The sequence below is a fragment of the Dermochelys coriacea genome, chromosome 2 (genome assembly GCF_009764565.3).
Source record: "Dermochelys coriacea isolate rDerCor1 chromosome 2, rDerCor1.pri.v4, whole genome shotgun sequence".
In the NCBI taxonomy this organism is placed as follows: domain Eukaryota; kingdom Metazoa; phylum Chordata; order Testudines; family Dermochelyidae; genus Dermochelys; species Dermochelys coriacea.
This window is the reverse complement of record NC_050069.1, coordinates 177820029-177842076: the sequence shown is the minus strand read 5'-3', so window position 1 is coordinate 177842076 and position 22048 is coordinate 177820029. Positions and strand designations below refer to the sequence as shown.

Sequence of the window (22048 nt, the reverse complement as noted above, 5' to 3'; positions counted from 1 at the left end):
ATTTCTTGACAGAGCAGAAATCTGTCCCAGTGATCCTGTAGTAGTGGTGGTGGTAGTAGTAGTAATTTATTTATTTATTGTGCTAGGCTCTGTACAAACACATAACAAAAAGATGGTCCTTGCCCCCAAAGAAGTTAAATATTTTTGAATTTTTTTTAATTTAAATGTATGAAACTGTAGTTGATGCAGGACAATAGGAGGCAAATGGGCTTTGGGACTTTCCACTGTATGTTATTAGTATTGTCTCAAATTAAAACTGGCTGAGATGACTCTCTTAGGAAACATGCTCCCCGTTGATTTTCAGAGAATCATTAAAGCATGCTATCCTATTTTCTTGGAAACAATTGATAAGGGGAGCGTAGCATTTTCTTCACCCCCAAAAGAGAGTGCAGTTCCTCAATTTTTTCATTTTCAAACTGTCTACCATGGTACACATAAAGAAATTCTTGTACACCCAGATCCCAAATGTGTCCTTCTAAGAGGCTTTTAAAGATGGTGGAAGCTTTTTGGTTTTTTATGAGATGCACAGTAATGTACTTAATCATTAATGGTCATGACATGTTGATCTTTTATAGAATACATAAAATATAGCATGCTTAGTGCAAATAATCCTGTATAAGTAAAACATTATAGTTACCAGTGAGAGTAATGACAAACTCAGGTCACTTTCTGACCTTACCTTGGAAGTTCATACTTCCTGGAGTGACACACACCTAGAATGGGGCTAAGCACAGGCATTAAACTGGATTATCATATGGTGTGGTGACAGTACTAGAGTCCCATGTCTGTTATTGGCAAGTAGCAAGATGTTGGCAATCAGCCAGTGTCTTTTTAGTACCTAAGTGCCTCTCATTTGCAATAATTGTAAAAATCTTTCATGCACTAGACTGTAGTCTACCTTCAACTTCAATAAAGCAGATGTAAAAGAAATACAAAGTTATTCCTCCACATAGGTAGCTAGTTGGCAGTGTGAGTAGATCTAGTCTATTGACTTGTCCTAAAAATTGCTAATTTACAGTGTCAAATGGTATCTAATTCTGACAAGTCTTGTCATCACACAAGAAAGGGAAATGTTCTGTCTAAAAGAATTGTGTATTATAAATTTTTGGCCCAATAAAAAGTACTACTCTTCCTATTGCTGCTAATGTTACATAAGACCTTTTGAACTCCTTTTGTTTTTTGGAAGGGTCAATACAGTTGCAAGTATTTTCTCATGTATCAGAGGTATAAAATGCAAGGACTGTTGTAGTGTAGTGGGTTTCTGGAAGAGGCCAAAAGCTCTGAATGCTCTTTCTTTATAAAGAAGAAAGTGAAAAAAGATTGCTTCTTAATTAGACTGCTGGCACCATGCACAAGATGTCAGCCAATGCAGTACAACAATAAAACAAAGCTGTAAAATGACATCAGAACATAGCAAAACCAAAAAAAGTTTTCTTTGAATCAGTTCTTTAAAAAGAAATAGGGCTACAGGGTTAAGTAGACAATGTGACAACTGGGGTTGGGCCTCATACTCAGAGGAATACCCCATTTGCCTGCTCAGAAATAGGAAAAAAGGGGGTGAGGGAAGCCCCCAAAATCCTTTGCTATATTCGTTGAAAAATTAATGGGGCCTGAAACTAGCCCTTTACCGACATGCTTTGCATATTTGACATCTGTCCTCTCCTTTTGAGAAATAAATCAAGTAACAAAAGTAATCTATTTTTGTTCACAGTGCTGGCATACAATTTGCAAAGGGTAATAAAAAGCTCCCCTTTCATTAGCTGCTTACTGACCTTAAATGATAACTTCCCTAATTATGAAAAAATGTCCTCATTATGCAGACCTGGTGCAAGCAGTGTGTGATTATTTGACCTTTAGATTGGCAGTGCAGACAGATAATATAAATGATTTCTAGTATAGAAGGAAGATGATTTCTTTCCAACAGATGCACTCACTCCTCTGCTGGGATTTCTGATCCAGATGAAATGGATCATTTCACCAAATAAAATACGATCAGTCTTTTACATGTGAGAGAGAAATTGTCTGATTTAAGTAAATTAAAAACTAAACTGGATTATTTGGGGTGAAATCAGTGTTATAATTATGTAAAGAAGAAAACCAAACAAACCCAAGGATAGTATTTTATAACAAAATTACTAAACAAACCAGATACATGTGATGTGGTATTTGTGACAAATATTCTTTGAAGGAGGGATTCGTTAAAGGGTCAGCATGAAGAGCAGTAGAGCTGAAATATGATTTTTACATAGTATCTGCTTTATTCATATTTGGCAACCTGGAGGGGAAAAAATAAGCTGTTTTTATTCCATGGTGCTGAGACCCAAATTCAAGTTTTCCTTAAAACTCATTGTAAGTGGGACATTTGGTGAAGGCCATGAACTACCTTAATACATATTCCATCATTCCATACAGAATTTTTTTTCTTGTTTTTATTCATTTTCAGCATACCGAATGATTGAAAATCCAGCTACATCTAGCATAGGCTTCATTGTTGGAGCTGAAGCCTCAGATGTGCACTGAATGGCAAATGGTGTACCCAAAAAACTTAGGTCGGTCTGAGGGGAGGGAAGGTTAGGGTAGTTGGATGAATACTTAATTCCTTATATCTGCTTTATGTCTCTAGTCAGATGGAAACACAGATTTCCCAGTGAAAGAAGAATTATATGGTTTTTCCAAGAACTCTGCTGTCATGCAGAAGAAAAGTTTAGCTTCTACGCAAAGTCTGAGGGAAGAAGAGAAAAGTAGGAAAGAAAGAAAAAGATGTTGCTTGCGAATCTCAGTGGAAAAGCTATCTTAAAAAAATCTTATTGGCACAGCCTTTTGGTTTTTAATAAAGATTAAATCCTTCTGTGACAAAACATCCCATTCCCATAACAAAGACACTGTTTCTGTTCTCCGAAAGTCATAATTACTAAGGCTCATCCATGAGGCAGGAGGTTATTTTTTCTCATATATTAGCTATGGTGGTGATGTTGCACCCAACACCAACACTCCATATGGCATTTTTTGTTTAATTGTAAAAAAAAAACAGACCTTTCAAAGTTTTAGGATTAACTCTACAAATTATTGGGAATAATATCTTTACACTCCCATATATTACCCCTCTGGATTTTCCACATTAAGCAATAAAAAGTCACTGTAAATTACCACTTACTGGGAACAGTTCCTCATGTCAGAAATCGAAAGTATTCCAACAGAAAAAGGAAATGAATATTTTGCTTTGTGTTTTTGAGAATTGATGCATATGGTCACCATACAACCCGAGAGTTCCAATTTTTAAATTTTATTTTACCTTTTTTATTTGGATTTATGCTTTTGCTTGTTTGGGATAGCTATGAAAAGGAACCATAATATTTGATCCCTTGCTGTTGAGTGACTGGGAGAGACCGAAACATGTGTAGCTTGGCATGAAAGCCTGGCTGATTAACTCAGTGGAATAACTCCCCTTTGGCTGTCTTTATGATTGTTGTTTTATAACACTGTCTCTCTTTTTTCCATTCTGGTTTCTTGCACATACATATATAGGTACAACTAAAAAATTAAAGATTTCATTCAGGAAAACGTTTGAGACATTTGCCTATGGTACAGTTGAGCATAGAGCTCAATAAAGATTTTCAGAACATGCCAAAAGTAGACTCCGCAATAGTTAGTTCTACACAGAATTGTAAAATTGTCTGTGCACATCACAGTTTTCATTGGACTTTTGCTTATTTAGCTAACTTATTTTTTTATTGATGCAGTGCTCTTTTTATATGTATTATAAATCATTTTACTGGAACAGGCTATCAGCATTCACCCCTGCTGTTCATGTGAGCCCTCGTTGTTTTGCCAAGACTATCTCTTGCATATAAGATTTTTATTTTCAAACATTTATTTTTTCATTAATTCAGTAGTTCAGACAATTACAGTATCAGTGGTGTAGCATATACAAAATCAACACTGCCAGTCTTGATGCAAGGGACTGTGCCAACCAGTAAATTTTGTTCAAGATGCTTAGAATGGTTCAGGGGAATCAGCAGGGTGGCTTAGTGAATCGCAAACCAGTGATCATTTTTTTCTATGTAATATGGTTCCTGCAAGAATCCTGTCGCAGGTGTGGACTAGTTAGTTCTTTGCATATGTAGAACATGTTTAGAACCTTCTTTAGAGAAGTTCAACCAAATATTTTACCATTCTTCTTGTCTAGTCCACATTATAAAACCGATTTGAAATTGGGGCACTGAAATTAGGATACCCTATTTTGCATTGTAGCATTCCATTTAGTACTGAGGCCTCCAATACTTGTTTGGGGTTTAGTAACAATTTTGCACACAGTTTTGAATAACTCTGCTCCCAGTTCTGACTTCACCACTGCAGAAAATGCTAGGGTAAATTCCAGCTATAGGATAACTTGCTGTCAGCAACACATCATTTCTGAGCATCCTTTCATATTTAGAGGGCGTATCATGCAGAATTATTTCTGTTGGAGATAATAGTGTGTTGGAATATTTTATTGTCTTATCAAAATGTACTGCTTTTGAGAACGTTTTCATTTGGGGGTGGGGGAGGAATGTGTCTCATACTGTACAGCCTGGTGGCTAGGGATATGAATGACCCAGGTTCTAGAGTCTCCTCTGCCAGGTTCATAGTGATCTGGGATGAAAAACATTGCTCTGAACAGGCAAAGCGGGGACTTGAACCCGTGTCTGCCCCAGCCAGTGTCTTAACCACCAGGCAACAGGCAAACAGACATACAGGCAAACACCAAACTAAATAAAAAAACCTCAGGTTTTGATCCAAAAATGGACATTTGAACACAATTTCATTTTCACAAAAAGATTCAAAAAGATTTTGTTTTGTTCCTATGCAGAACAAACATAAATTCGGAATTGTTGTTATGTGGTCATTTCTAATGATCCCCTTCTAGTTCTCTTTTCATTGATTTTCAGCGGGCTTTGGATCAGACCCATAAACCACTGGCTCCATTTCATCTTCTTGACTTATCTATTCAACTGTGACATGAAGCAGAGTGGTCCGCTACGCATAGTCTTTGCTGTGTGGCAGGCTTGCTCTCCCTTATCACTTAGTGATATGAAAACAATAGTGCCACAAAATACTATGGGCTTCGTATCAGGCCCTATGTGAATAACTGCAGTGTTGCGTTAAAACCTCCCATTTTTAGTTGTCTTTTTTTTTAATTTTTAGTTAAGTCCCATTTTTAGTTAAGACTTTTTAGTTAAGTCTTTAGTTAAGAACTTTTAAAGTTCTTCAAGTATGTGTATAACTGTGTTACCTTTTGAAGAGCAATGGTAATCTTGTGCAAAAAGTTACATTCTGACCTGAGAACGCTGTTAGTCCTTCAAAAACACGTTTTCCCATAAATACCAGATGGGAAATCACACTTGAGCCATAAATAGGCTAATAACTCACTGGATGCAGTCTGTGAGACATGAGACATCCTCACTTTGCCCAGACGTTCATATACGAAGTGCGCCTTACTCATGTGAAGGGTTAGTCAAGGTCAAGTTTCAGCAGGAAGAAAGAAGCCCTCCACACAGCATTAACGAGACACCCTCTTTGACATGAAAATGTTTAATCACCCAACATGTAACATGTACAATCATTCAAATTAATGGTGTTCAGCCAAATGTAACATCACAAACACAGAAAGGCTTGAGTTATACATTCTCCCAGAAGGAAATAAACCAGTTTTTGGCTAACTAATATAACTGAAAATTGTGAGTGTCTGTGTTTATGTGCCAACATGCGCACATGGGTGCCTCTTGTCTGATCAAGACGGTTGCCTCTTGTGTCCTTAAGGAAAAGAAACTGCCAAACACCACAAAAGGTGACATTTGATCAGACAAGGTGCTGAGCTGCATCCATTCATCTCTTATTAATCATTTTGGTATTCTAAAGAATAATGTTTTGGACAGGAAAAATTGTTTATAGCCACTTGGATTGTGGAGGTTGGAGACAATATGGATAGATGGGGGCCAAAGATGGATAGAGTTCTATGTTACCAAGATACAAAAGGAAACAAATGCTTTGTCGGCCCCAAGGCTCAGTATTATGTAGGGGTAAATAGGACGTTTCTGTGGCTGGGTCTTGTCGCTTCCTTAAGTTTGGATGGCTCAGATGAGGATTCCAATTTTCCTGTGTTTATTTGAACTGAATTTCCTCTTGCCTTGTTTGTTATAGGTTTTTACACTGTTGAAATTTTTATATATCTGGAGAGGTTGGTTTGCTGTCTGCTCTTATGTGTAATTTAAACATAAGAATGACCATACTGGGTCAGACCAAAGGTCCATTTAGCCCAATATCCTGTCTTTTGACAGTGGTCAATGCCAGGCGCTTCAGAGGGAATGAACAGAACAGGTAAGCATTAAGTGATCCATCCCCTGTCACCCATTCCCAGCTTCTGGCAAAGAGAGGCTAGGACACCATCCCTGCCCATCCTGGCTAATAACCATTGATGGATGTATCCTCCATGAACTTATCTAGTTCTTTTTTGAACCCTGTTACAGTCTTGGCCTTCACATCATCCTGTGGCAAAGAGTTCCACAGGTTGACTGTGCATTGTGTGAAGAAATACTTCCTTTTGTTTGTTTTAAACCTGCTGCCTATTAATTTTATTTGGTGATCCCTTGTTCTTGTGTTACGAGAAGGAGTAAATAATGCTTCCTTATTTATTTTCTCCACACCAGTCATTATTTTATAGACCTCTATCATCGCCCCCCTTAGTCGTCTCTTTTCCAAGCTGAAAAGTCCAAAAGATTTTACTAATCTCTCCTCATACGAAAGCTGTTCCATACCCCTAATAATTTTTGTTGCCCTTTTCTGAACCTTTTCCAATTCCAATATACGTTTTAATTTTATTGTTAATGCAGAGCTTTTATTATAGGTCTTTATACGATAGCAGTCGTGTAGTCCTAAACCGGGTGAGAATTATTTAAAGAAGAAAAAGGAAAGTATTACTGTAGTTTGAGAGTCACAATTAAGAAGGGGAAAATTGGAAGGTGAATAATACACTGTATTTTTTATGGGATGTGACCACCTTGTCACAGCCCATCTCTAACTCTTATATAAGTGATCAACCATTGTATTCATCTGCGCCAGGAAAGTCATTTACTTGTAAGTGGGAGAGAGAGCTTAATTTTCTAGTTGGTTCCCATCACTTTAATTTTATATATTACACATCACATCACTTTAATTTGATCTATTGTCATGCTAACTCACTTCATTATCTGAAGCATCTGTAGTAAGCAGCTGTTGCTACTTCCCCACAATATTTTTTTTATTAAGCTTTTATGTACTTATCTTCACACCTGCACAGGTCACATTTGGGAATGCTTTAGGAAAGGATCTTGGCTGGGCCTTCAGGTGGAAGGACAGTGTAACTCTGCCTTTACTGTTGCTATTTGCAGTGTTGCAGCCGTGTTGGTTCCAGGATATTAGCAAGATGGGGTGAGTGAAGTATTATCTTTCATTGGAACAACTTCTGTTGGTGAAAGAGACAAGCTTTTGAGCTACACAGAGCTCTGCTGCTATACTCACACCACAGGTGCATGTATTCACTGGCCTTCTTCATCGGTGGAGTATAGGGTTGGGCACTCATTGTACTGGTCTAAATAAAACCTCTGAGATGCATGTGTATGGTCCAGTCCTCTGGGCAACCTCTCTCACACATCCTGTACATTTAGCCTAATATTGCAAGCCTTGTTCCTATTCCAAAGTAAATTATTCCCCAAATCATATTCACTCTCCCTTCCTTCAGCTAATGTCAGCAACAGCTTAAACTTCCTCTCCACTCCCCTTTTTCTCCTGGTCATCCTTCCCTTCCATCACAAAAGAATGCCTGTGCGTGTATATATGTGCTGGTTGTGCAATGCCTTCCGTTGGGAGGCATGGGGTGAAGCATGAGTTTTTATTACCCTAATCTCTGCACACATAGCTGTACATGTTCTTATTGGTCATGAATTTCAGTCTTCTTGATAAAACAACTGAAGTACTATCTGACCTCCCTGTATTCTTAGTCCATATATCCTGAGTAGTTACTATTTCTGTCTCTGACTGAGGTGCATGGTAGTTGATCAAGAGAGTGTGTCTAATTAAAATAATTTCATTCCTTGCAAAGAACTGCAGACAACCTCCCTCACATAAATCCCGTACCTGCTTCTAGATCCCCTGAAGGACTTGCACAGCTCTGATAAATTAAATTAGTCAGTATCCTTACATCTGTTTCTGTAAAATATATTATCCAGCATTTCACAAATTCCCACACAAGTTCATGTAGCCCAGACTCTGCACTATAGCCTCTTCTGTCAGGTATTGTTCTCAGGAGGGGTCTCCAGATGTTGTAAAAATCCAATATGTGGCCTTTATTCATAGCAGTCACCTTTTCCATTATCAGAGTTTTAGTTAGATACGGGCTCCACAGTGTGAGCAAAGAAGGGCATCTATCCAACCCATCAGAGCAGGATATATTTGCATACTGCAGAAGAGGGCTAAGTTTAAGCATTTGGAAAGTTCACCTGAAACATTCCATAGTGTTGTAAGATCTCCCAACAGACACATACATTGAGTGTTTAAACCCCTCCTGCCAACTCCCCCCTAATATTAATAATACTGGTGGGATTTGTGCATAGCTCTTTCCAGTGCAATCTGATAGAAGGACACGTCCATCAGAAAAGACGTTAGCTTACAGCTCTGTCCGAATATATTGTATGTAATGCATCAGCCCTATTAACATGTATACATTTAATGTTTGGGTAGTGTAATATTGCTGTAAGATCTTAAAGGATGTCTCTTTTGATTCCACTCTACTAAAATAGTTTTAACATTCATAAATGCAGCTTTGCATGTATCATTGTCTCTCTCTAAATTCCATATAGGATATCCCAGGCTTTCTGGAATTTGCCAACAAATGTTTCAAATTGATCATTTAGCAGTTTACACTGTGAAGCTCATATATTTATTTATGTATGGGCCACCTTCATTACTATTTTTTTTGTAAACAAGAGCAAACTAATGTGCTACCTGACTCTTGGTTTTAGGTGGTGGTATAAAGCTATAGTTGTAAATTTCTAAAAATAAACGCTGACAAGAGATTGTGCAGAATAAGTGTAAGTGTAAAAGGTGTGCAGGTCATGAGATCCGAACCCACCTGACAAACACACAATTCTTCCCTTCTAGGAAATGTCTCTGGGATCTTCCTGAGCTAGAGCTGGAATGCAGATTTTTTTAAAAAGTGCATTTGGATTCATTAATCAAAAGTGAGACAGGACACATTGTAGTATGGGGAAACTAGCACTGCTACCCCTTGTGTTCTGTTCTGTTTTATATAGGCTCTTATTCCACACTCATTACCACAGTATCTGAGCACCTTCTTACACTGCTGTAAGCAATGTAACTAACATCTGTCACTTATTGTTTGTTCTCTCCTCCTCTCTTTAGGGGGAGAACTGTGTGCAGTGGAGTGTTTTGATAGGGTTTAGGTTTGGGGGATTTTATAAATGTAGTGTGATTTATTCATGTTTAAAAGGGCAATATCAAAGAAATGAGCCTGCATTTGGAGCAGAAAGTTGTGAGATTTGATGACCCTGAGTTCCTGGGGGAGTGCATTCCCCAGTGTTGGACCAGTTTCCAAGAAGTCCTGTCTCCTGCACAGATGAGCTTTAATCTTGTGTTGAGAGTTCCATTGTGCCAGAGGAGCAAAGTTGTTGACCATGGTCTTCATCCTGGACCTTTAGGTGGTCTTTTAGATACCCTAGGCCCAGATCATTGAGTGCCTTGAAGAAAAGGACCAAGACCTTATGCCTGATTCAAAATTCTATGGGAAGCTCAGTGTAGGGAGCAGAGGACAGGTATGATGAGGTGCTCGCTGTAGTCTTTGTTGCTGAGGAGCATACGGTACCAGGTGGAGATCCTTCAGTGCTGAAGGCTTCATGCCCAAGTATATTGCATTGCTGTAGTCTGATCAAAAAGTGATGAAAGTGTGACTAACTGACGTAAGGTCATTGTCTGCCAGGATGGGATGGAGTTTCCTACCCAATCAGAGATGATAACATTATTGTGGATGCTGTTATGTGAAACTTAATATGTGAGAAGAATCCAAGAGTGCTAAACTATAGACCAAACTGATCAGTTCTTCAAGATGGACTTTGCATTTTCCCATTCAGAGGATGCTCCAGACCAGTGCAGCCTGAACAGTAGAGCTTCAATTAGCAGTAGTCGTAAGAGTGATCATGCTCTTCCCTCACCCCTCTCCTCAGAGATCATTAAATAGTCAATGTGAGGGTATAAAAGGGGCATTGTGCTCCTCCCCCTTCAGTTTGTTCTAATCATGACCAGCTGAACATTTTGTGAGGAGCTCAAGAACCTTATCGGCTCTATGATTAGTTACATAGTTTAAAATCGTAATTGTTAGTAGTTGTAGTTATAGATTTAGTATTATAGTTAGTAATAGTATAATTAGTTTTAATGGAACAAAAAAAGAAACCTGGTTTTAAAAGATGTGTATCTTGTCCAGCACTGTTCCCAGCGTCTGACATATTTTCTGTGCCTGTCATGCTTAGGGGAAGGGTACTCACCCTCCAAGTGCTCAGTTTTCTCTATGTTTACCTCAAGAACAAAGAAAGAAGCCATATGGAATTGGCAGAGAACTGGCTCCTGAGATGATCTGTAGACCGTCATTGGTCCAGGACAGTTCTGTGGGTAAAAAAGAGAAGCCATCTTCGTTGGACTGTAAGAGGTCTGGTGACCAGGACCACAAACAGAGTAAAACCCCTGAGGTGTCAGCCTCTATGTCTAGCCAATCCTCTAGATAATGATTTATCTACACAGGAAGCTGTCAGTTGTCAGCCCTCAGCAGGGTCAGCCTCTCTTAAGAGAGCCAATCTGTGAGTGAAGGATTCTGGTATACAAACTAAATTTAAGGAACTGAGTACTGATATTCTGCTTTGTGGAAAGCTGACAAAATCATCTTCCTTGGATCCATTACCCTTAGATCCAAATGAGCCAGTGAAGCAAGAGTATGCTGCGACACCGGTGACTGACAGTACGGTACCTCAGCACATAATTGTTCAGACACGGATTCATAGATCAGATCTGACCTCAAATCCACCAGGTGTGGAGTCAGTCATGTTATTGGAGCAAGGAGAAATCATACTCCAATGGTTTCAAATATGGCTGTCTTCAGAAGGGAAAGGACATGTAGAGTGATTGCGGGGTTCTGCTTTTCCTCCAACTCCAAGGACACCTTCTGGATTCTCAGAAAATAACTTTTCTCCAGTTTCCCTTGTTCAGCCAAGGGTATTTTTTTCTCTAGTTCCATCGGAACTGAGAGAGATTTCAGATCAGAGAAATAATTTGATTTGGAGTCTGGATCTGCGGAAGGAGTATTATGAGCAAAGACACCTGTATGACGCGGATCCATATGAACAAAGTTATATGCATTCGGATCTGAATTTGGGGTTTGGCCAGCTTGGCAGATAGCACTGTGGATGCATTGGCCTTATTGGCCATCCCTGGCTCCTTATCAACAATTCCTGATGTATGGGAATGGGGCTTCTCCAAGTGAGTGTGTAGATGAAGTTCACACTCCGGATCTGACAGACACAGATTTGATAGAATCTGTGAGCCCTGATAAGTCTCCTATAGCATGAAAGTAACTTTTTTTGGAAGAGGAAGAACTGATGGGGTTAAGTTAGTTCCAGACTCTGCAGCTTTTCATGTGTTCTTGAACTGCCCAGTGAGCACCCTAGATATTCCTTCAGTTTCAGTTGAGGAGTCATCTCACCCAATGTTTGATATTTTGGGAGCAGTAACTAGACAAACAGCTTCCATTATTGGAGGTATTGAGCCAACCAGCAAAAACCATCTGGAATAATCCTTCATCTCCTCAACCCTTATCAAAGAAGGATGATAAATTGTACTCATTTCCCCAAGAGGGTATGGCCATGTTCCACACACATCAGTCTCTAAATTCTTTAGTGGTAGAAGTGATTTTACAAACATCAAAATGTGCCCCACTACACTCTACTTCATCTGACAAAGAAGGGAAGAGACTAGGTGACATTGGGAGGAAAAAAGGACAGGAGTACTTGTGGCACCTTAGAGACTAACAAATTTATTAGAGCTTAAGCTTTTGTGAGCTACAGCTCGCTTCATCAGATGCATAGAATGGAACATATATTAAGATATATACACACAGATAAGTTGGAAGCTACCATACAAACTGTGAGAGGCTAATTAGTTAAGATGAGCTGCTATTAGCAGGAGAAAAAAAACTTTTGTAATGATAATCAAGACAGCCCATTTAGATAGTTGACAAGAAGGTGTCAGGATACTTAATTTAAGGAAATAGATTCAATATGTGTAATGACCCAGCCACTCCCAGTCTCTATTCAAACCCAAGTTAATGGTATCTAGTTTGCATATTAATTCAAGTTCAGCAGTTTCTTGTTGGAGTTTGTTTTTGAAGCTTTTCTGTTGCAAAATTGTCACCCTTAAATCTTTTACTGAGTGGTCATAGAGGTTGAACTGTTCTCCTACCGGTTTTTGAATGTTATGATTCCTGATGTCAGATTTGTGTCTATTTATTCTTTTGCATAGAGACTGTCCAGTTTGGTCAATGTACATGGCAGAGGGGCATTGCTGTCTCCCAAGATCTGTGAGAGTGAGCGATCATTTTTCAGGATAGGTTGTAAATCTAAATCCAGTCCTCACTTACAGACAACCCCCCAACCTGAAGCAAATACTCACCACACAACAAAAACACTAACCAGGAACCTATCCTTGCAACAAAGCCCAGTGCCAACTCTGTCCACATATTTATTCAAGTGACACCATCATAGGACCTAATCACATTAGCCATGCCATCAGGGGCTCGTTCACCTGCACATCTACCAATGTGATATATGCCATCATGTGCCAGCAATGCCCCTCTGCCATGTACATTGGCCAAACCGGACGATCTACGCAAAAGAATAAATGGACACAAATCTGACATCAGGAATCATAACATTCAAAAACCAGTAGGAGAACACTTCAACCTGATGAAGTGAGCTGTAGCTCACGAAAGCTTATGCTCAAATAAATTTGTTAGTCTCTAAGGTGCCACAAGTACTCCTTTTCTTTTTGCGAATACAGACTAACACGGCTGCTACTCTGAAACTTCAACCTCTGTGACCACTCAGTAAAAGATTTAAGGGTTGTAAATCTAAATCCAGTCCTCACTTACAGACAACCCCCCAACCTGAAGCAAATACTCACCACACAACAAAAACACTAACCAGGAACCTATCCTTGCAACAAAGCCCAGTGCCAACTCTGTCCACATATTTATTCAAGTGACACCATCATAGGACCTAATCACATTAGCCATGCCATCAGGGGCTCATTCACCTGCACATCTACCAATGTGATATATGCCATCGTGTGCCAGCAATGCCCCTCTGCCATGTACATTGGCCAAACCGGACGATCTACGCAAAAGAATAAATGGACACAAATCTGACATCAGGAATCATAACATTCAAAAACCAGTAGGAGAACACTTCAACCTGATGAAGTGAGCTGTAGCTCACGAAAGCTTATGCTCAAATAAATTTGTTAGTCTCTAAGGTGCCACAAGTACTCCTTTTCTTTTTGCGAATACAGACTAACACGGCTGCTACTCTGAAACTTCAACCTCTGTGACCACTCAGTAAAAGATTTAAGGGTGGCAATTTTGCAACCGAAAAGCTTCAAAAACAGACTCCAAGGAGAAACTTGAATTAATATGCAAACTAGATACCATTAACTTGGGTTTGAATAGAGACTGGGAGTGGCTGGGTCATTACACATATTGAATCTATTTCCTTAAATTAAGTATCCTCACACCTTCTTGTCAACTGTCTAAATGGGCCATCTTAATGATCACTACAAAAGGTTTTTTTCTCCTGCTGATAATAGCTCATCTTAACTAATTAGCCTCTCACAGTTTGTATGGTATCTTCCAACTTATCTGTGTGTGTATATCTATCTATCTTACTATATGTTCCATTCTATGCATCCGATGAAGTGAGCTGTACCTCATGAAAGCTTATGCTCTAATAAATTTGTTAGTCTCTAAGGTGCCACAAGTGCTCCTGTTCTTTTTGCAGATACAGACTAACATGGCTGCTACTCTGAAACCTGTCATTGGGAGGAAAATATTTTTCCACCCCTTTAGCTGTGCATATTTCAAACTATCATACGGTTATGATACCAGTACCATCCTTGGGGAAAGATGTTATTTTTTTTAATACACTACCAAAGGAACATAACCAATTTGTGACTGCTCTGGTCACGGAAGGACAGAAGGTTCCCAAACACCAATTGAGAGCATTATTTGACTCTTTGGATGTTTCTGCTCAGGAAGTAGCATCAGCCATCACTTTAAGGAGGCATGAATGGCTCAGATCAGTAAGCGTCCCTCATGAGGCAAAAGTGAGGAGTGAGGATCTTCCCTTGAAAAGGGAATGTTTATGTAAGGTACACACAGATAAATGTTAAAGTGGGAAAGGTTTACTCCCATTATTTTATAATTTCAAAAAAAGATGGGGGACTTTGCTCTATAATGGATTTAAGTAAATTAAACACCCACGTAAAAAAATAGCATTTCCATATGTTGTCTCTACCTTCTCTAATGCCTTCTCTTTCAGTTCTGGATTATTTACATGTGTCAATTAGACCTTGTCATCAGAGATATTGTATTTTGTGGTTGGGCAGGACCATTTTCAGTACATGGTCCTCTCTTTTGGGTTGTCTACGGCACCCAAAGTTTTTATGAAATGTCCATCATGGTAGTAGCAGCATACATAAGAAGACGAGGGATGTTTTAACCATACCTGAAAAATTGTTTAATAAAATCATTGTCTACTGAGGATATCCTATTGCATGTAAAACAAATATGTTGTCCTTTTGCCAATCTAGGATTACAAGTAAACCAGGAGACGTCAGTTGTGATCCCAACTCAGAGGATCCCCTTTATTGGGGCAACACTAGATTTGACTATGGCAAAGGCTTTTCTCCCAGAAGACAGGTTTATAAAGTAGTCCATAAATCTCCACAAAAAACAGTATTGATTTTTCTGTGGCTTCTAGGTGTATCCAGTGATGAACTGCCAAAATCTTAACAACCGGTTCCCTCCAAACCCCACGAGGGGGTCATGGCCCACCCTCGCCCCCAGGGACTCCTGCCCCATCCAACCCCCCGCGTTCTTTGATGCCCCCCCGAACCCCTGCCCCATCCCACCCCCCTCCCCTGTGCCCTGACAGCCCCCAGAACCGGGCAGGAGGGTCTCATGGGTCACCATAGTGGGTGCCCACCACGCCCCTAAGAGCCAGAGGGACCTGCCGGGGGATGAGGTGGGGAGTCCCCAGGAAGTATCCAGCAGGTCCCTCTGGCTCCTAGGGGTGGGGGAGCGTAGCTGGGGGGGAATGGGGAGCGGCTGCTCCCCCCCCGGATCACATCAAAAGGGGCACCTTAGGCACTGACTCCGTGCCCCTGAACGCGCTGCCCCGCGCTGTTTGCTCAGGAAGCTGGGGGGTGGGGCTGAGAAGCAAGCGGCGGGTGGGGAGCAGTCGTCCCCCCCCAGGTTACCTGCTGCGACGCGGGCGGCCCTCCTTGCGCCCCGCCCATGGCTCATCTCCGCTCCGCCTCCACCGCCTTGGGCCTGAGCGCAAAGCTGCCACCTGCTTCTCAGCCCTCCCCGGCTTCCCGCATGAACAGCTGATTTGTGGGAAGTTGGGGGGGGCGGAGAAGCAGAGCGGGGCGGGGCATTCAGGGGAGGCGGCGGAGCGGAGGTGAGCTGGGGCCGGGCGCGGGGTGGGGAGCTGCTGGTGGGTGCTCTTCACCCACCAAATTTTCTCCGTGGGTGCTCCAGCCCCGGAGCACCCATGGAGTCGGCACCTAAGGCACCACTTTTGGCTGGTTATTAAATTTAGAAGCCCTTTTAGAACCGGTTGTCCCGCGAAGTGGTGCGAACTGGCTCCAGCTCACCATTGGGTGTATTGGCTTCAACTGCATCTGTGACACCATGTCCTCGTCTTCGGACGAGAGACCTCCAACACTGATTGGCACTTTCACTTAAAGCTAAACTTTACTTAGTCTCAAGCACTTATACACACATCCACAACAGATTAGTAAAACACCCCCAACCCTTGATAATGACCAAAGCTGAGTGTGGCTCTCGAGTGGCACAGCGACAGCACATCTGCTAGTGGGGAACACAAGATGAATCCAGAGGGAGAGTCCAGTCCTGAAGAGTCCCACTACCTCAAACTTTTTCCCCTTATCTATACATTAGTAATAGAGTGACATGTCCCTTAAAGAAAACTTGTTAAGCAAGAAGTTCCAATGGGCAAGCAAGAGGCTCCTTCTGATTATCGATTAACAAGGTATGGGTTTTTCCAGAGTTTGCAGCCTTGAGGCCCCAATAGACATTCCTGGAGCACATCCTGCTCTTCTAAGATGCATGTATCAGCAACTTCAACACAATTCTTACCAGGAAGTACGCAGGGTCAAGCTGCCCTCTCTGTGGCACCCAAAAATCCCTCTCCCCTCCTGCCTTGGTTAAGATAAGCCTGCTGTCTTGGCTAATTTACAGCCTGCTGACTTAGCTGCTTTTAGCAATAAGCCATAGTGGTTTCAGGCACTTTACTGGTTTGCTGAAGTCTCCCCGTACACAGCAACAACAAAAAGTGTCAAAATGTTTGCTTGAGAGCAGGCAGGGACAGGGAATTAATATCAGATGCCTTTCTAATTCGTTGGGGTTCGGGCCTGATGTATGCATTTCCCCCAATTCCCCTCCTAAACAAAATAAGAAAGGACAAGTCCAAGGTAATTTTAAGAGTGTCAGCATGGCCAAGGCAGCAATGGTATCTGAACTTAGTTCACCTGTCAAAAGGTCTAATGGAACCTCTACATCTGGTACCAGACTTATTGTCACGGCAGCACAGCATGATTTATCATCTAGATCAGGTGTAGGCAACCTATGGCACATGTGCCAAAGGGGGCACGCGAGCTGATTTTCAGTGGCACTCACACTGCCCGGGTCCTGGCCACCAGTCCAGGGGGGGCTCTACATTTTAATTTGATTTTAAATGAAGATTCTTAAACATTTTAAAAACCTTATTTACTTTACATACAACAATAGTTGAGTTATATATTAAAGACTTATAGAAAGAGACCTTCTAAAAATGTTAAAATGTATTACTGGCACGCAAAGCCTTAAATTAGAGTGAATAAATGAAGACTTGGCATACCACTTCTGAAAGGTTGCCGACCCCTGATCTAGATGTTCAGTCTCTCCATCTAATAGCCTGGGGGATAGGACTCCAGGTAGGAATTTAGAAAAGAAATTGAACCCGTTGAAGGTGCAGGTGTATTGCTACATTTTAGAAAGGAATCTACAAGGTGATGTTGCAGTCACAAATGGAAAAGGTTTTTATTGTTGATTTCTATGTATGATGTGGATCCATATACAGTACCTGTTACTTACGTTTTACAATATCTGTTGTCTTTGAAAAAAACAAATCTCTCACTGTCTTCAGGGTTCATCTCTCAGTCATATCTGTATACCACATACGTGTGGAGGGAAAATCAATTTTTACTAATAGCATAGTAATAAGACACCTTATCCCACCTTGGGATTTGAATATAGTGCTCTTGCAGTTGATGAGACCTCCCTTTGAGCCTTTGGATAGCTGTGATTTATTTTATTTGTCTATTAAGACTGTGTTTTTGATAGCCATTACATCTGTGAGATGTATAAGTGAAGTGCATGCATTGATGTCTGATTCAACCATTCAAAGTTTTTCATAAAGACAAGGTAGTTCTTCTTACATACCCTAAATTTTTTACCAACAGTGGTTTCAGACTTTCATGTAATTCCGTCTATAATTTTGCTGGTTTTCTTTCGTAAACTTCATACTCATGATGCAGAGCCTATGCTGTGTACACTGGATGTTAGAAGGATTCTAGTCTTTTATTTAGACAGGACCAAACAATTTAGACAGTCCCATAAATAGTTCATTGCTTATGAAATTAAAAATAATGGAAAAGCTGTTTCTGTACAAATGCTCTGTAGATGGGTTAGAGTGTGTATCACCATCACGAATGAATCAAAAGAGCTGTCTTTTCCTGAAAGAATTAGGAAACATTCTACTAAGTCAAAAGGCAGTGTCTATGGTTTTTTCTAGGCATGTTCCCGTCATAGAAATATCTAGAGTGGCAACATGGAGTTCTAACCACACATTTACTTTAAACATTATTCCTTAGATTTAGAATATAGATCTAGTGCAAAATTTGGAAAAGCAGTTCTACAGTCCTTATTTAATTAGGACTCCCTGTTCCCACCATGCTGCTTGGATTATTGCTTATCAATTATCCCATGAATGGGAATGTGCAGAGGACCCTCGAAGGAGAAATGAAGGTTACTCACCTGTAACTGAGGTTCTTTGAGATGGACTCTGCATATTCATGGTCCCTGCCTGCCTTTCTCCACTACCTCAGAATCCTATTGATCAAGGAGTTTGGGGTCACAGGGGAAGGAACTGAGGCAGCTGGAGCACCATGCCCCTTCTATACCCTCGCCTTGGAATGTTCAAAGTTCTCTGAGGGGAGGGGCAAGGGAGGAGCATGAACACTCTAGCGACTACTGCTAGTTAAAGCTCGACCATTCAGGCTGCACTGGTCCGAGCATCCCATGAGTGTGAATATGCAGAGTCCATCTTGAAGAACCTTGAGATGAGATGAGTTACAGATGAGTAACCTTCATTTCTGGATTTGTATCTTCAACCAAAGGATACTTCACCAAGGTTGCAAATTCTTCAAAATACTTTCCTCTTCCCACAGACATCACTCTGCCTTGCTTGGGTTCAGTTCAGCCAGCTGTTCTTCTTCAATGAGCTAATCTTGTCCAAGCACTGGGCCATCTTGGTGGTAATGATGTGGTTGTATTTGGTGAAGAATAGGCAGAACCTTGTGTTGTATGCGTGTTGCTGGCGCTGTGATGTCATCTGACCAGTTCACCTGACGGTTGTATGTAGATGTTGAAAAAGGCAAGAGAGACAGTTGATCTTTGAGGAACTCCTATGATGCTGGCAGACCAGACGCAAGCTCATACCAGTGCCCCGGGCCTCACTGAACTGATAAATGCATAGCTTGAAACCAGTCTAGCTCTCCTGTGGGTTAGTATAATAAAAATAGATATTAGTGTTATAAGAATGTGTTTAGGCTTTATGGAATGCTTGTAGGATGCTGCAAGTATTAATCCCACTTATACTATCTGTATCACTGGGTATAAAGTTATATTGGGTATTTGCACTGCAAACCCCTGTGTAACCCACCAAGTAGGAAAAGAAGCATTATTTAAGGTAAAGTGCTCATCCTGCACACAAGATGTCCCATTGAAAGCAAATGAGGCCTTGTGTAGCATCAAAGGACAGGGACCTTTCAGTGCATTCCTCACTCTTTCCAGGAAGGGGAGGTCTGCACATGAACTCATCCCATAAGCTTGGATTCTGGGATGAAGGGGATAAAAATCCCTGACAAGGAGAAACTAGGATCTTTATGTTGTCTGGACTCAGAGGGACAAAGATTCCTAAACCTAAGCAAGAGATCCCCATGCTACTTGCCATGGGTCAGCCATAAAGGACATATAGAGCTGCTTATTATGGAAGTTTATATTACCTTTATAAATCTAAGTCTGGAACTCATTTGTGTGTGTAAGTTTCTTGTTTTAATCTTATAAATAACTCTAGTTTTTTTTCTTAGTTAATAAGTCTTCAGTTAGTTTATTCCAAAATTGGCTATATGTGTTGTCTTTGGTTTGAGATCTGAGTACAGCTGACGTGGGATTAGTGCAGGGGTCGACAACCTATGGCACACAAGCTGATTTTTAATGGCACACTGCAGCCTGCCGGGTCCCATTCACTAGCCCCGCTCAGCCCGCTGCCGAGCTCAGGCTGGGACCCCGGCAGGCAGCAGCATGCCATTAAAAATCCTGCCTGCCCCAGCCCGCTCTTCTCTGCCCCACCCCGGGGTAGGATGAAGAAGCTTGGTCCTGCCAGCTGATGCTGCAGGGCAGGCGAGCTCCGCCTTCCCCCAGCCATGTGGGGTTCCTGCCGCTCCTCCTCTCCCTCCCTGCTGCCGATCAGCTGATGGCCCTTGTGAGGGAGCGGGAGAAGCAGAGCCTCAGTGCACTCACTGCTCCGGGGAGGATGTGGAGAAAAGGTGGGGATGAGGCCTTGGGGAAGGGGGATGGAATCAGGGCATATACCCTCCAGCCCCCTGCCATGAGCCGCTCTGGGCAGGGGGGCTGGGAGCACCCCCAGGACCCTAGCCCACACCCCCAGCCCTCTGCCTTGACCCTTACACCCTAGCCCTCTGCCTTGACCCTTACACCCCCCCACACATCCCAGCCCCCTTCCCTGATCCTTGCACCCTCCACACACCCCAGCCCTCTGCCCTGACTCTTACACCCACACACACACACATCCCAGCCCCCTGCCTTGAGCCCTGCACCCCACTCCAACACCCAGTCCTCTACCCTGATCCCTGCACTCCCCACACACCCCAGCCCTCTGCCCTGACCCGTGCACCCCCCCCACGACCCTACCCATGACTCCAGTACCTCCCACACATACCCAGCCCCCACACACCCCATGCCCTGACTCCTGCACCCCGCTGCCCTGACTCCAGTACCCGCCACACATACCCAGCCCCCTCGCACCCCATGTCCTGACTCTTGCACCCCCCCACATTCTGACTCCCACACTGAGCACCAAACGGGAGCTCCTGCCCCCCCTCCACATTCCCACCTGCACCCCTTGCACCAAATGTGCACTGCCCAGGTAAGCACTCCACACCCAAACCCCAACCCTGAGCCCCCTCCCTCATTCTAGCTCCTGGCCAGACCTTACACCCCAACCCCCAGCCTGCTCCTTCACCCCCAGCCCTGTGCTCAGTGCACTCCCACCCTCAGCTCATTGCAGAGAGAGAGGAAGAGAATGGCTAGAACCAGGGAGAAGGTAGGTACCTATTCTATGTGGACAGGGCCGGGACCTCAGACTGGCAGCGGGCTGAGCAGGGCCAGCAGCCAGAACCCTGGCTGGGAGGAGTCAACGGACTGAACCTCAGACCAGCAGTGGGCTGAGTCCCGCTCAGCCCACTGCCAGTCTGGGGTCCCGGCCGCCGGCCCTGCTCAGCCCGCTGCTGGTCTGGGCTTCTGGCTGCTGGCCCCTTGCCAGCCAGGGTCCCAGCCGCAGGCCCCGCTCAGCCTGCTGCCGGCCTAGGTGAACAGAACCCCCAGCTGGCAGTGGGCTGAGCGGGCCAGCAACGTAAGATCAGCTTTTTAATTTAATTTTAAATGAAGCTTCTTAAACATTTTGAAAACCCTGTTTACCTTACATACGACAATAGTTAGTTATATAATATATGGATTTATAGAGAGAGACCTTCTAAAGAACGTTAAAATGTATTACTGGCATGCGAAATCTTAAATTAAAATGAATAAATGAAGACTCAGCACACCACTTCTGAAAGGTTGCTGACCCTGGATTCGTGAGTGGTCCTTTGGGACTGGGTGTTACCTGAATATTGTTCTGATTTATAGTGTAAAGTGACCATATATTACATAGTCCAGCTTGCGTGGTTGCTAAGATAGACTGGAATGCCCAAGGGGACTATCTGTACTCCATGGCAAGACTGTTTTAGTGCTTTAGTTGTTCACGCTTGTTTTTGGGTTGGTGAAATCTAATTATAGAACACACAGCCAGTTTGGAATTTGTGCCCTGCTTCTGAACAGTCTGCCCTGAGCTTGGTATTCTTGCTTGTGAGCCACTCTAGGCAGCGTGACAGCTCCATAGGTGAGGGGTTTGATAGTGGAGGTGCAGTTTCCCATTATTACTCATTGGTAAGGATACAATTTAGTCACGGAGGTCATGGAAGCCATGGATTCTGTGACTTTACCATACCTCAGTAACTTCTTCAGCTTCAGCTGTCAGCGACTACAGCCAGTCAGAGGAGGAGTCGTGCGTCC

At 42.3% G+C, this 22048-nt stretch overlaps 1 protein-coding gene across 10 annotated transcripts in view; it reads left to right on the top strand.

The window, feature by feature from the left end:
* The window catches only part of SUGCT (succinyl-CoA:glutarate-CoA transferase), a 483091-nt gene that overhangs the window by 347008 nt on the left and 114035 nt on the right, over positions 1 to 22048 (top strand). Inside the window, exon 14 of one of the 10 annotated variants that reach the window (XM_043508700.1) lies at positions 2624 to 3378. The exons of 8 other annotated variants lie outside the window; for them this stretch is intronic. In XM_043508700.1, the coding sequence (XP_043364635.1) occupies positions 2624 to 2745 (122 nt within the window). In that variant the 3' untranslated portion in view covers positions 2746 to 3378. Of the gene's footprint in view, positions 1 to 2443; positions 3379 to 22048 lie in introns of those variants that run through there. One more of the 10 variants, XM_043508701.1, reaches the window with a different exon arrangement.